The 14,162-nt window shown below is 36.8% G+C and overlaps 1 protein-coding gene across 3 annotated transcripts in view; it reads left to right on the top strand.

Annotated features, from left to right (window-relative positions):
* Nucleotides 1-14,162, top strand: part of ZFPM2 (zinc finger protein, FOG family member 2) — a 257,195-nt gene that overhangs the window by 150,966 nt on the left and 92,067 nt on the right. For all 3 annotated transcript variants that reach the window (XM_072410744.1, XM_072410745.1, XM_072410743.1), the window contains one exon: nucleotides 2,704-2,815. In XM_072410744.1, coding sequence (XP_072266845.1) covers nucleotides 2,704-2,815 — 112 coding nt within the window. The remainder of the gene's footprint in view (nucleotides 1-2,703; nucleotides 2,816-14,162) is intronic.

Raw genomic sequence — 14,162 nt, 5'->3', positions numbered from 1 at the left:
AATGCACAGCCAGGTTGATAATATTTCCTTGATATTTGATCATTTACCGGATATAATTACCATGTACACACTGACATTCCAGATCAAACACTGCAAACACACAACATAGAGCAGGACTACACTACAAAAAGTTACAAAAAGTCACCATGGGGTAGTGATTTTTGTCAGAAGAGAGATTCCAGGTCTCGTATTGATGAAACATCCAGAAGAAGTACTCCTCCTTATTGAAAACATCTCACATTATTCTCACATTAGTTGTCATCCAGACATCTTCTCTAAATTGGTGGCAAGTGGGTACAAGGGCACTCTCTTAGCTAAAGCTGAAAAGATTATTAGAGTTAGTGGTAAGTATTCTGAGAGGCAGACATTTCTTTTTTTTTTTTAGACCCTTTGCAAACTCCAGAATGTCCATAAATTAGGAAGACTGCTCTATACTATCAGGTTATATGTCAATTTTGGATGAAACCAGGAAATAAAATGAGGAGCTTGAAAAATACTCAATAAACACTTTAACTGAGTCACTGATCTCTTTTCCTGAGTAACACTAATATACAAATGTAATTGATTGCATGATCAAAGTGGTCTATATTCACTAAACTAATGAACATTTTTACTTAGTAAATCAAATTCACTGTAGTACATGTTTAGTTCAGAGGAATACTAGCTCTTAGTAGTAGTAGTAGTAGTAGTTTGATGTGTGAAAGGAATTCGTACTTAGGTGAGCATACAGGAGATGGGCTTCAACACGATGGAGGTGTTCTCTAGTGGACAACAAGTGAAAGTGGAGCAATCATGCAAAGGGCCTGATTTTTTTAAGGTTCTCCAAGAACCTGGGTGATCCATCAAACCTGGAATGGATTTCTTAAAATCATTTGCTATTATTCGGCAAATATTTTAATTCCTGGGCCAGATCCATTCCAGGTTTCCTCGATTGCTCAGGTTCTCCCATGATAGTCTATCTTTTCCAGTCTTGGAGAGCTTTAATAAATCAGACCCATAGTATGCACACCTGAAGGCTCTAAAATATGTGATGGCTATCTTTGCACTGTACATAGCTTAGCAGAGGTAGGTGAAACACAAGACAATACTTTGCCAATAATTTTACAGCCAAAACATTTTCCATATAGTCCTTTTAGGCTGTATATACAGTAAGTCCATTTCTCTCACTTCGCCTTTTAAATTTAATATAAACAATAAGATGCTGCCATTTTCATTATCCTATAAGCAGTGTGGAACATAAACACCTTTTCGCTTTGAACCTTCTTCTGTTTGTACGTTACTACACCGTTATAACATCATTTAATAACGGGATGTAAAACCAATCCCTTGTTATATATAAAAATAAATCCTCGGTTGAAATAAAAATTGCTTCTTTATATTTTATTAAACCTCAAAGGACAAGAGGTGTCATGCCTTAGCTCCCCTGCTTTGAAATGTATTCGCTCTGCCTCTGGAGACTTCATATTGAAACATTAACAATATTATTATTTCAGCGGCAGTAAAACTGTACATCATCACACGGAGAAGATAGAGAGGGAAAAATTACATTATTCATTCAGAATAATTTCCTACTAGAAAATAAATGTTACGGCGGATAAGGTTTTGAAATGGATACCGATTCCCTGAATTCTTTCCTGTCTGTTTCAGGAAATAGTGAGATCTTATTGATAATGAAGTACAATGTAGCTAAAGTTCACTTGCAAACATGGATCTCTGCTCTCAAAGTCATCTGCATTCTCTTTGTAATCCCTGACCGCCAGGGATCTCACATATCTGTGAGATCTGATACAGTATCTTTTGGAAATATCCTCGATAATAATTTAGCTATTCAGATTGGTAAAAAAAAAAAAAAAAGACAGAACATCCCTCCCCCTTCATTTTTTTCATTTTGGGTAGAGAATGATGCTGGGAAATTAGGAAAGACTAACTAGTTTGGAGTTTTTACATTACTTATAACAGTCAGTATGTGGTTGAACTAAAGCGGATATTAAAGACACCAATTGTTGGAGCTTTGCATTTATGAATGTGTCATTAAATGTATTTTTTATGATTTTTTTGGTATTCATTTTTAGCAATCCCCTGCAGAACTGACTTGAATTAGGTTGTATTCCAATATTCTATAGATTCTAGTAGGATACAGCAGTATGAGAAACTCTACAGCTGCCTTTTTCAACTTTAAAATTATTTTCAGGTCTTGAGAACCCCTGCTAAAACCAAATTATTGGGCGTCAGTGGGAAAAATGTCCCCTACATTATTAGTCCATTGGTATTATATTCCTGTTACAATGGCATTCTACATGCCATCCTTACAGAAATTGAAATTGATTTCTCTGCTGATTTTGCGGTATTGTTGGCACAAGAATTCTGCAGGCACCACAAAATGAGAGGTCAGTCCTCCACAAATCTAGGAACCCCCGGAGGAACCTTGGGATCTGTGCAGCCCCAGTTGAGAATGGTCTTAGATTCAATTGCCAAAACTTTATGAGACCTAATGGATGAACATGTGGGCTCTTTCAGAAACCAAGCAAGTGATTTCTCATCAACAACTATGTCCTTCATTTGCCATTTAAAAAAAGCACAGCAGATCTTCGGAGTATTAGTGTTCCCCAAACAGATGAAAATAAGATACCCGATCATGTGAGCTTCCTCTTAATGAAAAAAAAAACATTTCTTGATCATTCTTTTTTATGTGGTTTCTTGCAGAAAACAAAGACCCCTGTGCCACTGATGCTGACAGATGGTCCTAAGTGGCTGCTGGATGTGACTTGGCAAGGAGTGGAGGATAGCAAGAACAACTGCATTGTGTACAGCAAAGGTAAACAACATTTATTGTTATTTTCATAGTGATACAAACTTTGTTTAACCTTTCAGCTAATTGTAAAAGGATAATATACTTTTTTGTCCAGTTGAAATTTCCACCCTCTGTAGCCTTAGGACTTAGTCAGTAAAGCTCATGCTCCCTGCTGACCTCTGAAAAGAGACCACTGCTTCCAAACAAAAAGCAAGGGTCTTTCTGTAAAGCATGCACTTCACTGTGTTCTTAATGTTATTGTGACAAACCTCTGCAACTATGGCAATAAAATAGCTATAAATTCTGAAAAGGGGAGTTGTGTGGCCCCCCAAAATGTGTTGGAAATTTTGTGTTATTTTTAACACAGATTTTTAAAAATCATCTGGGCTAAAAAAAAAAGGTATTGCTAGTGCTTACTTTTCTTAAACAAGCTTTAACACAGTGGTAGTCAACCTTTCAGACCTCATGGACTACTAAATCCCAAGAATCCGGATCGCGCATGCGCGGGGATCTGTGTGTTACCCAAAGAGGAAGAAAATTCCCCAATGAAATTCCTCCATGAAGGTGTTTTCTCCAGATCTCATCCCCATAATAGGGATTCATTCTTCCTGCCTAACAAACAGGCTAATAATGGGAAAAGTGGACTATAGCAGGTGGGCAGAGATCTCATCACAAAAGTTATGAAGCTTCTGGATGACTCAGTACCTATTATATATATCAGGTTCTGTGTATCTGGACCCTTTAAATTCCTTATCTAGACAATTTGTAATTACGCCAATACATTATATGCTGTTATAGTAAACAGTTAATCTTCCTTCATTTCAAGCTCACATTTGTGTTTGTGTTTTTTATTTATTTCGGGAACAGCCTGTGGTTGCACCTGTAGAGATTAGCCTGATCCCTGCTACCTTGTAAACATATTGATATACCGAGATCTGTCATGTAGAACCATTCATTTTGCTCTGAAGTAAATACAGTACTACCCATGGTTTTATAACTTCACCATTGTTCTGTTTGTTTGGCTGGATTAGGAGACCATTCACAGCTATACTTTTCTCACCTGTTATTGTAACACCTGAATAATAACTTGAAGGGACTTTTTTAATATATTTATATATTGCCATCCCTGATTTCAACTTTCTTCATTTTTAAACATTGTTTTTTTTTTATAAAGAAATAATCCATATGAATGACATGCCTTATTTTAAACACAGTGACATCATCATTGCTGGGTCTCTGTGCTTTGGTATGTAATGGAGGTAGAATTTGACAGCTTGGAAAGGCCGGCAGGATGCTGTATATGGCTTCATGAAACCATCACAGCACCCTGGCTCTGTATTCTTAAAAGTAAAATTAAACAGCCATGAAGGATGGATGACAGTCTGATGTAGTGAGCATTCCTACAAGGACTGCACACCAAATTAATGCCCATATCATCCTATGCCTGCAGAACTGACCTCCAATGAATGAAAGGGTGGACCAGGGACCTTCAAGTTAGTAAGGAATTGGCATAATGACGCTGGATGTGCGCCATCCAGTAAATAAGGTGGGATATATCTGATTTGCTGCAGCTTCAAATGCACATTTTGGGAAGTTCATATTGTACAATTAAATCAGTCTTCTGTACAACCCTCCAAAGCTGAAAGTTAAACTATATTTTATCTGTAAGAACTTAAAAACTCTGAAGGTTCATCTGAGGTTAGGCTTTAAGCAACCTGCATTTTTGTCATTTCATTTGAATGACCATTAGGTTTTGGTGATTGATACAGACTTGTTGCAACATGCATTGTTTTACATGACTTTATAACTGTTTATTAAATTACATAAATTGTGTTTCTCTGTCTATAGTTTGTAATGATAAATATATAATAATGGGGGCAGATGTATCTGATCATTACATGTTCAGGCTCTTCCATCTGCTTTTTCAATGGAAATAAAATTGGCTGCTGACCAACTAAATGTGATGCACTCACTGACCATATGGCTGATCCTAACAGTTATTAGGCAGGTGTGTTAGTAGGTATCTGACCTTACATCTCATGGGACCCCAAATTTGTTGTTCAGTTCACCCTGGTGGACATTAATTTTGGCTACCTGTAAGGGTGACATTCCCCCCAATAGCCAGCAATGTAAGAGACAATCTTACCATTGACCACCACACTAATGTACTGTGAGCTATAGATATAGTAATGTTAGAAGAGGTTCCCTGAAGACCTGAAAGTTATTTCAAGGGGTTCCTCCATATTAGAGGTTGAAAAACTATGTTTTAGAGTAATAAAGACAAACAAGGGGTGTAAGTATGCATTTAATATATATTAGCCTGCACAATTATAATAACATAAGGATAAGATCACAAGTTCTTGCATTAGCCTATTAGTGATAGGTTCTCTTTAAGCAACACAGACACCCCCCCCAGTATGAACAGCAATGCAGCGCCTACTACTCCATTCCCTTATGTTAATACCAGCCATTGTCAACCAAGACAACTCGTAGTTGTGCCTTGAAGTAACTTTGATTACCTCTTTGTAGATTTCACAGAATATATTACGATTTTACACATTTTCTTGGAGGTTTTACAGCCGTACATGCACACTGAGATGAAATATGTTTTTTTGCCAAGGCAACTTACTGACTGCTGTAAAAAGGGTAAAAAAAAAATTATAAAGCCCAAGAATTTAAGCAAACAGGCGTTCATATCAAATTATTTACATCCGAAACATTAATCGTAACATCAAAGAGTTTCAGAAAAACTTCCTCGAAACAATTACAAGTTGTTCTTTTAATCATTACATTTTACACACTCAGAAGTGGGTTTCTTTTTAACCTTCAGAAGCCTTTGAAAGTGCCAAATGAAATATTAAATATATAAATACACAGCATCAATTTGCATTTAAATAACGTGTGTCAGGTTCTGTAAAACATAACATTTGTTGTGTAGGAATGCGCACAATGGAGGGAGCGCTCTCGGCTTCGAGCTATCGCCGTTTATCTCAGATAGCACAATTCCACGTATCTCCGTCGACGCTCCCTGCTCTTAGATGACCCAAGTTACAATAAGCAGATTTATTATGCATGGAATTCAAGTTAACTGTTTGTTCACAAACAAAAACAGCACCGCCATATAAAAGATAGAAGGGCCCGCTTGCAGCGCTATTGCTTCTCTGTATTGAGAAACAGAATTACCTTTAAATGAATAGCTGTGTTTTTATGGGTAGGTCTGGGGTCTCTAAAATGATTCCAAAATTATTTGAAGGCATGCTCAGTGCTTGAAGTATAAGAGTAAGTCTGTCACTATACTAATGCTGACAGCCTATGAGAACTTTTATACCTCCCTGGGGATTTGTATGTGTAAATAATTTTAGGATCCTGGTAACTCCACCAGACAGCACAGCCAGGTTCTCAAATTCCATTGCACACTCCCAACCTGCCTATTGGACAGAAAGAATTAGCAGCACACTGTTAGGTTATCACTTTAGTATATTGTCTGGACCATAGATCTGATTGGTTCCTAATGCTGCCCTTCTCTTTGGCAGAATGAGTGATATAGTTCAGAGATCCGTTCAGAAATCAACGTCCAAAAACAAGTCAACATCCAAATGCATTTTAAATGTAACCTATATGCTGTCTTAATGAACATGTTATTATTATTTAATGTTTAACAATGATTAAATGAAATCATTTTTGTAATGTCTGGAGTTCAGAAAATGTTGCTTCCAATGAAAGTTGGACTTCTGTGGGAGCCCTAATAGATACCCTCTAGATAAAAGAAGTTAATAATGAAAATGTGATGCATATGTAAACTCACATATGTCATTAATTGCAGCTTACCAGTCCATAGATATGGTGGGTTCATTTGCTCTCTTAAGACTTTCTTTTTCTTTTATTGTACCCAATGATGCAGTCAATATTCACCATAGTTATAGGTTATAGCAGTTTGGTGTATCAATGGTGAAGCAGTGTTGTCAACCCGGGCTTCTCTCCTGATTCGCAATACGAACACCATCTCCTTTTATCATTTCATTAGGCATGGACTCTTTTTCAGTCTTTCCTTTATTTTACATGGCGATCCTACCAATAACACATTTGTAGTTCTTGGGTAACAATGCTTACTTGCACAATTCATTTTCCTTGAAAAGCAGCCACAGAGCAAATAATTCTTGTCCTCTGCCAGCAGGCTGCAAAAAAAAGGACAAAAAATAACCCGTGGATCAATTAAGACCATATGGTTTATCTGGGATATGTTTATTTGCCTAGTGGTTGAACTTGGTGGACTTATATCTTATTTCAAACTAACTATGTAACTTTGAAAGCATTGGTCCCTTTGCAGAGGGCCGACTTTTTCCTTTGCTAGCTCAGTACTCTATACTTTTTTATTCAGCCCAGCTCATCCTACCCGCCTACAGAGAGACGGTGTTCTTTCTTCTTTGCACCATGCTGGCAGAGCACAGGCTTGTTTACTTAGGATGTGGCTTCTTTTTTAACAAAAGAAAAATTCAACTTTGAAACATATTTAGTTGATTTAAACTAAATGTTTCATAGGTTTACATTTTAGGGTTTGGATGAGAGCAGGGTAAGGGTGCACTAAGGTTTATCTTGGTTGTGTTGGTGTAGGGAGCCCCGTTTATTTTAGCTTTGATTTTTATGGTGAAAGTGCCCCTGGCTGAATGTTGCATTCATGGTACCTGGAGCTTATTTAAAAAACATGAAAGTGACAAAGTGACCATTTCAGCCCTTTCTAAACACTCGTTAAAAATCAGGGAGTAGCTACAGATCCATTTTGCAGACATTCGAGGAACAGAATGAGTTAAACTCGGCATCATTTGTCTGTCGTGACCCCACAACTCTGATCACAGGACAGAAAGCTCTGTGTATTTGTGCTGGTAAAACATATTTTAAATGCCAAATCAGGAGAAAGACTTCTGAGGAGGATGAGCTTGTCATATCTTATTGCACAATATAAACACTGTATAGAAACCTACCCAAGCCTTTTAATTCCATGAGAAGACAAAGATACGATACAAGGTAGAAGGAAGCATTGCATTTAAAGACTTTTCATTTTTTCCATAATAAAAGAAGATTCTGATTGGTTGCTCTTATGTATACAGTCCTTTGGCTGCACACTTAGCAATGATGCAGGACATACACACATTGATACCGTTTTATGATTAACTGATTGTTTTTATATTTGACCCAACCTTCAAATATTGATCTTCTCATCTCTTTAAATTAATAATCAACGTTATTGGAAAATTCTAATAGCTGTGTTAACTATCATCCATGAGAGTATAATTTTAATTGATTTATTTTCTGTAGCACTGTTTGTGATGTTCCTTGCTAAGCAAACCAAGTGTTAAAATGATCATCTAGTGATAATTAAAGGAATTATTGCTATTAGGACCATCCTTCCATAGATGGTTTGGGTGGCTGTTACAGGGTGGCCACCAACCCGATCTATCAATCGCTTACCTAACACTAACTTTTCCTACGGCCAACCATTTACTCCTTTGGGCTCTCATTGAGGGGTAGGTGCTTGCCCATGGGGTACAAATATTAGTAATGCATCAAGCTAGTTTTTTGATATCCAGATGGGCCATATGGGCCCACTGGTCAGGATAGCCCTTAACTACTAGTCACTTTTTAGCAATAGGCACCAACCACCCAGCTAACACCTTATTTTAAGGAACCTTATTTTAAGTAAACAATATTTTCATATTCAAATCTAACGGAGAATACAGTCATATGGTCAAAATAAAAATCCTACACTTCAAGCTCTCTGAATTAAACTTATTTATATTTTATGATTTATCTTGCCATTGATGTTTGCACCTCAAAAATGGGTAATAGAAACCACTCTGTTGTCAATAACAAGCAAACAGAACTTTGCTAGCTTTCAACCTCCACTCAGTCGGAATTTGGATGATTGATATGGAAAACAATTCTGCTTTCCTCATTTCCTCATTTTTTTATACACTATATCATATTAAAATAAACCCTGTCAACAAAATTTGACAGCTGGTTGGCAATCAAGCAGGTAAGAATGATTACTGCAGTAGGGACATTGCCTGTCCCTATCATGCACAAAAACCTGTCGGATCAGCAGTTGTTTAAAGTGGGACTTTAGTTCCTCATTAGGTTTCGAACCATGCAGTTTTTCTATTGGCTGTTCAGGGGTGGAACTGTCTTTGACATCAACCAGCCAATGGGAATACTACCTACTGTTTACGTTAACAGACTATCAGGTGGTGTTTACATTGCCAACAAATCAGCTGGCAGGGTAACTTCTGTTCTTGTTTAAAATGTTGAAGGTAAAAGGTCTAATATAATCTCTTTTTTATTTTTAATTATTACTGTATTATAAATGACTGTAATTAAAATGATGATTGAATTGAATAACAGTTGCAATGTTGAGAGAGCCATTGGCAATGTGTAACCAATCAATTTTCAGTTTGTGTCATCAGATCAGTGAAAACACACTGTGATTGGCCATTCTGTTTTATTGCTCATCGCTGTTTGTGCAAGCTAATCTTAGAATTTCAGTTTTTCTTAAGCAGCAACAGTGGCGATTGAAACAACAGCAAGACCAGAGCATGTTTGTGTAAAGAAACACAATTATCTTCCCTTTCTCATTACATGTATGGTTACCTGCGTTTAGAGGCATTATTAAAGCAGGGTGCCGGGACAAATATTTAGCAATGGGAATTATACATTCATAAGACGATTAAGTTTAGCTAGTTAAGAAATTCCAATATTGCTTTTTAAATGACTTCAGGATATGGTAGGTACTAAGGTTATTATCTGTTATCAGGAATACAGCGGAATTGTACGACTGGATAATAACTAAACAACTGACACAATGTAAAATTACATTATCAGTGTGTTAAAACAAAATTGCGCCCTAAAGGAGTGTACATGCCAGCTCAGAGCTGCAATGTAATTATGCTTAACTCTGATAATTAAAATACAGCGGAGATCAACAGAATCATTTTCATTAAGAAAATTATTAATGATGGTGGTATAACAGTAATTGATTGCACAGCTCCACAGGATAATGCCGGGCTGTAAAAACCAACATGTTACAGGAATGTCTCAGGCTGTTCCTTTGTGAGGCAGAAGAAGGGACATGTTTCAGATCGGACAGTGGCCGTAATTTGTAGACATTTGACATTTTCTCTGCAGCACTAAGGCCAGAACCGCAAAATGGTATGCCAGAAAATTAAAATAAATGTCCAGTTCAAGCTGGATTCGAGCTGGATTCGCCATTAACCACACTAGTCCTGTAAATGTAACATAAAAACAAGAAACTGTTATACGTAAGAGAGACAATTCTACCAGAAGGTCCTTATTTAGGGCACACCAAGCCTACAGGATCCAGTAGTGGATATCTAGTTTTTTTTTTTGAAGCCCTAGATCTCAACTTCCCTGTGCTGGACCCAAATTTTATCTATTGTGTTCATGTTTCAAGATGGCTGGCTACCTACCTTAACCCTAGGTAGCTCTAGTGGCATATAATTACCCAACCCCAACTTAACCTACAGCCAACAGTTCACATCCTACATAAATGAGACTATTTTTTTTACACCTTGTAATAGACCAAATTTCATCTCTCCTTCTCCTATTTGCAGAGGTGGTTAAAGATTACTGACTGATGGATGGATTGGGTTGATCTTTAATGGTGGGACGCCATAATATATTGGTGTGTCATTGGCTAAAAATGTCTTCCTGGCTTTAACAAGCCTCCTATTGCCACTAGTCTGCTGAATAGGAGCAACCTAACACATAATTCAAAGCAGTTCTATGCTATTTCCTACATTGTGTGAGACTCAGGATCATAAAAAGGACAAGTGGTGTGTGGGTGGCTTTTGGAGTCAGACATCATCAGCCACATTCACACCATTACTGTAGGTTCCCTCTTCTGTTCTTTGCAGTCTGATATCAATTAACCAAACTGAGACCATTATTCGGTCAGTCGGTCCACTCTCCTATGTCCTATATAGCATGATCTAGTCCTTTACAGGTAGTCCCCAGGTTAAGGACATCCAACATACGAAGGCCTCCTAGATACGAATGGGGCTTCCCTGCTCGCCCCTGTGCAGGACGGAGTCTCGATAGGGGGCGGTTTGCATGACTTGCAGAAGAAATCTTTTGCTAAACACAGCTTTGTAGTTGTGGGTGATCCTAGGGGGGTGAGCTGTTTCAGCAGCCTCTCCAATGGGTTTAAACGCTATTTGAATAGACCTTCAAATTAAATTTACTTAAGGAACGGTGTATTGCAAATTCATATTAAAAATAAGGATGGAGCGTAAATCTTTTTTTTTTTAATAACTTACTATTCATGTTGATTGTCCGACATTATTGAAGAAGACTGCTCAACGTGCACGGTAATATGTTGAGACAAACTTCTGTCCTAATTGCATTTAATAAAATAATGTACCTGTTCTGACTTACATACAAGTTCAACTTAAGAACAAACCTACAGTCCCTATCTCGTATGTAACCCGGGGACTACCTGTATAGCATGGCCATTCAGAATGTGTCTCACTGATTATGCTTGCATCTGTATGGGAACCAGTAGTAGGAGGAACATTGCTTAGAGTCTGAGAAGCCTTTCCTTTAAAAAAAGACATTATGATGGGTTAGCTTAATAAGGATTTGGTTTGAAGCAGCATGGCCTGTAGCCTACCAAGTCTGTTTTTACATTTTCATCTGTTGTAAGCAATCTGTCACCACTAGAGGACGCTGTTGTGCAACCTTTACTGCATATGGCAGCCACCCTGCTAGCAGCGCCCTCTAGCTTAAAGTCAGAATTCCACAGCCGGATTTTACCCTTTATCAGCTACAACAATGAAATGAATTTGATGAGTGTTTGTTAGATGCCCCATTGTTGTTCCCCTTATTAGCAACATCCAAAAAATTGAAAATGCCCAGAAAAGCACAAGAATGTTACATATACAGCAAATTGTCAAAGTTTATTTTCACTAAGGAAGATATAAAGCCCAAGTACAAGACGCTACCATCGCTGCTTGAAGGAAAACAGAGGAAAATATATCCGCACTCTCTGCTGTCAGAAGCCTTTTGCCTTATCTGAAGAAACTGTCATGGCCAGAACATCACGGAATGGACAGGAGTCTATTAAATTAATAAGCTGCAGGATGGTGTCTGGGGAGTTATGATGTGCCATAAATCCAGTTTGATCATGGTGGACAAGTTTTAAATCTACAGCTTTCTAATACGCGCTCGTTGTGGATTGAAGTTTCATGCTGGCAATAGGCTCACTTCTGGAAAATTAAGACTTATCTTTTCAATTTTCATTTTTTTCTCTGATAAAAAAAGTAGGAAAAATGCTCCTATTGGAGAACATATAAAAAAAGCATTGAGACGGTCCTCTAATTTAAAGAATGAACCCCATATAGTGTAAATAGAGTAAAAATAGAGTAGGAAATGTTTAGTTATTCCTAATATGTTGTTATGTTCAAAACTAAAGATTACCAATTGTATTTTATATTTTTTCTATCAGCAAGATATATAGAATGTTGTAAATTTATATCTAATATTTACCACGCACACCAGCCAGCAGGAGGAACTGTAGAATTTTATTTACTTCTATGCTATAAAGACCCCTGTTCTGTCATTGGTCCATACAGTTTGTATGGATAATCATTAAGAAAGAGGTTTACGAGTGACCATCTGATCTTATTCAAAATCCCAGTATCTTTTGCAAACACAATGTCATGGAAGGGTATTACAATGAATATTATAAGTAGTAAGGTGACATGAGGTCAGTCAATAAACTGGTAAACAGTAAAAAAAAAGGAGCTGGACAAGATCCAAATAAAACATGCCTTTGCAAGTTTTTAATAGATTTCATTCAGCTTCATTTTTTTGATTGTTTGAGGGATGGAACACTTGGGGCTTGGAGGGAGAGGAGCTTGAAATTCATTGTCATGGTTAAAGTGAAGATCACAGTAACATAGTTGTATAATAAGGTTAGGGATATGAGTTTTATTAGGAATATTGTATAATTATTTTTTTTTCATTTGTGATTTTGAGATTTTTTATTCCTTTTTAATTACAGAATCAACGCATTTTTATTGTTGTTGTTAATAGGGCCCGTAAAATTTCTAATCTAGATCAAATATTAATAAAATTAATGCAGCAGAGAGGAGAAGAATGTTGGTGGTGCCAAGCATACCGACCATTATAGATAAAACAAGACTCAAGAAATTCATGATTTCACTTCAGTTATATCCATATGCCACTTTTCGATGAAAAGAAAATGACAATGGGCTGCAAGAATGGAAAAAAATATAAACAATAATGAACATTAAAAATAAAAAATGATATATGTGTGGTGTGTAACTTACTTTGGTAATGCATGTGTAAGTGGCATGAACAACAAGGTATAAACTTGTGTCCAATGCCCTTTTTTGGCTGTGGATTGTTTACCACTTTAATGTACATTTATTCAGGGATTAGCAAATTAATTTATAGGCTACACAATCATTGCATTATGCCACGTTTATAAGCTTCCCTGACATATCCATGTGACAAACTAAGTTTGTCTTCTTTATTACAGTTAAAGAGGCATTATATTTTTTTAATATAGAGAATCAATTTCCTCCCTCTTTTTGTGTGATACTTCCCCCACCTCTTAGATTGTAAACTCTTCAGGGCAGGGTCCTCTCCTCCTCCTGTGTCACTGTCTGTATCTGTCTGTCATTTGCAACCCTTATTTAATGTACAGCACTGCCTAATTTGTTGGCATAATATAAATATGTTACTGTTTAATAAAATTATTATATAAAAAATCAAAGAAACATTAGGCTGAATTCACAAAGCTAGAACACAAGTTAAAAACCATATTAAAAAATGTTACAAATAGTAATGGTTATTTTCAGTTGATTTCAATTAGATTTTAAAAAAACTATTGTTACATGGTTAAAAATACAGATAATTATTCTTGCGTAAAGCTGATTCCTAAGAATAATGTATAGACTGAATCATGCATATGGTTACATGTGTTCAGCATCTACCAGACTAAACTACTAAATTACACAGGCTGAAAAAAAGGCCAAATAATCTTGACAAAAACAAGCATCACTCAGCAACAGGAATTGACTGCAATGCCCTAACCTTCAACTCTAAAACTATGATGAACTAATGTGTTAGCTGCAGAAAATATTCAGAAATGCTGGAAGTTGGAACGGATGTTCTTGAGACAGAGAGGAGTGAGCGGGGTCTTTATCCAGGATAACAAATCAGGACCCACGCTGGGCAAATAAAATATAAATACCAGTTATACAAAGAACAAATGCACAGGGGCAAATGAAGGGGTAATAACTTCCTAAAAAACAATATTGAAGAAGGTATTAAA

The sequence above is a fragment of the Pyxicephalus adspersus genome, chromosome 5 (genome assembly GCF_032062135.1).
Source record: "Pyxicephalus adspersus chromosome 5, UCB_Pads_2.0, whole genome shotgun sequence".
Taxonomy (NCBI): domain Eukaryota; kingdom Metazoa; phylum Chordata; class Amphibia; order Anura; family Pyxicephalidae; genus Pyxicephalus; species Pyxicephalus adspersus.
Note: the sequence above shows the minus strand (reverse complement) of the source record. Positions and strands in the feature narration are given on the sequence as shown.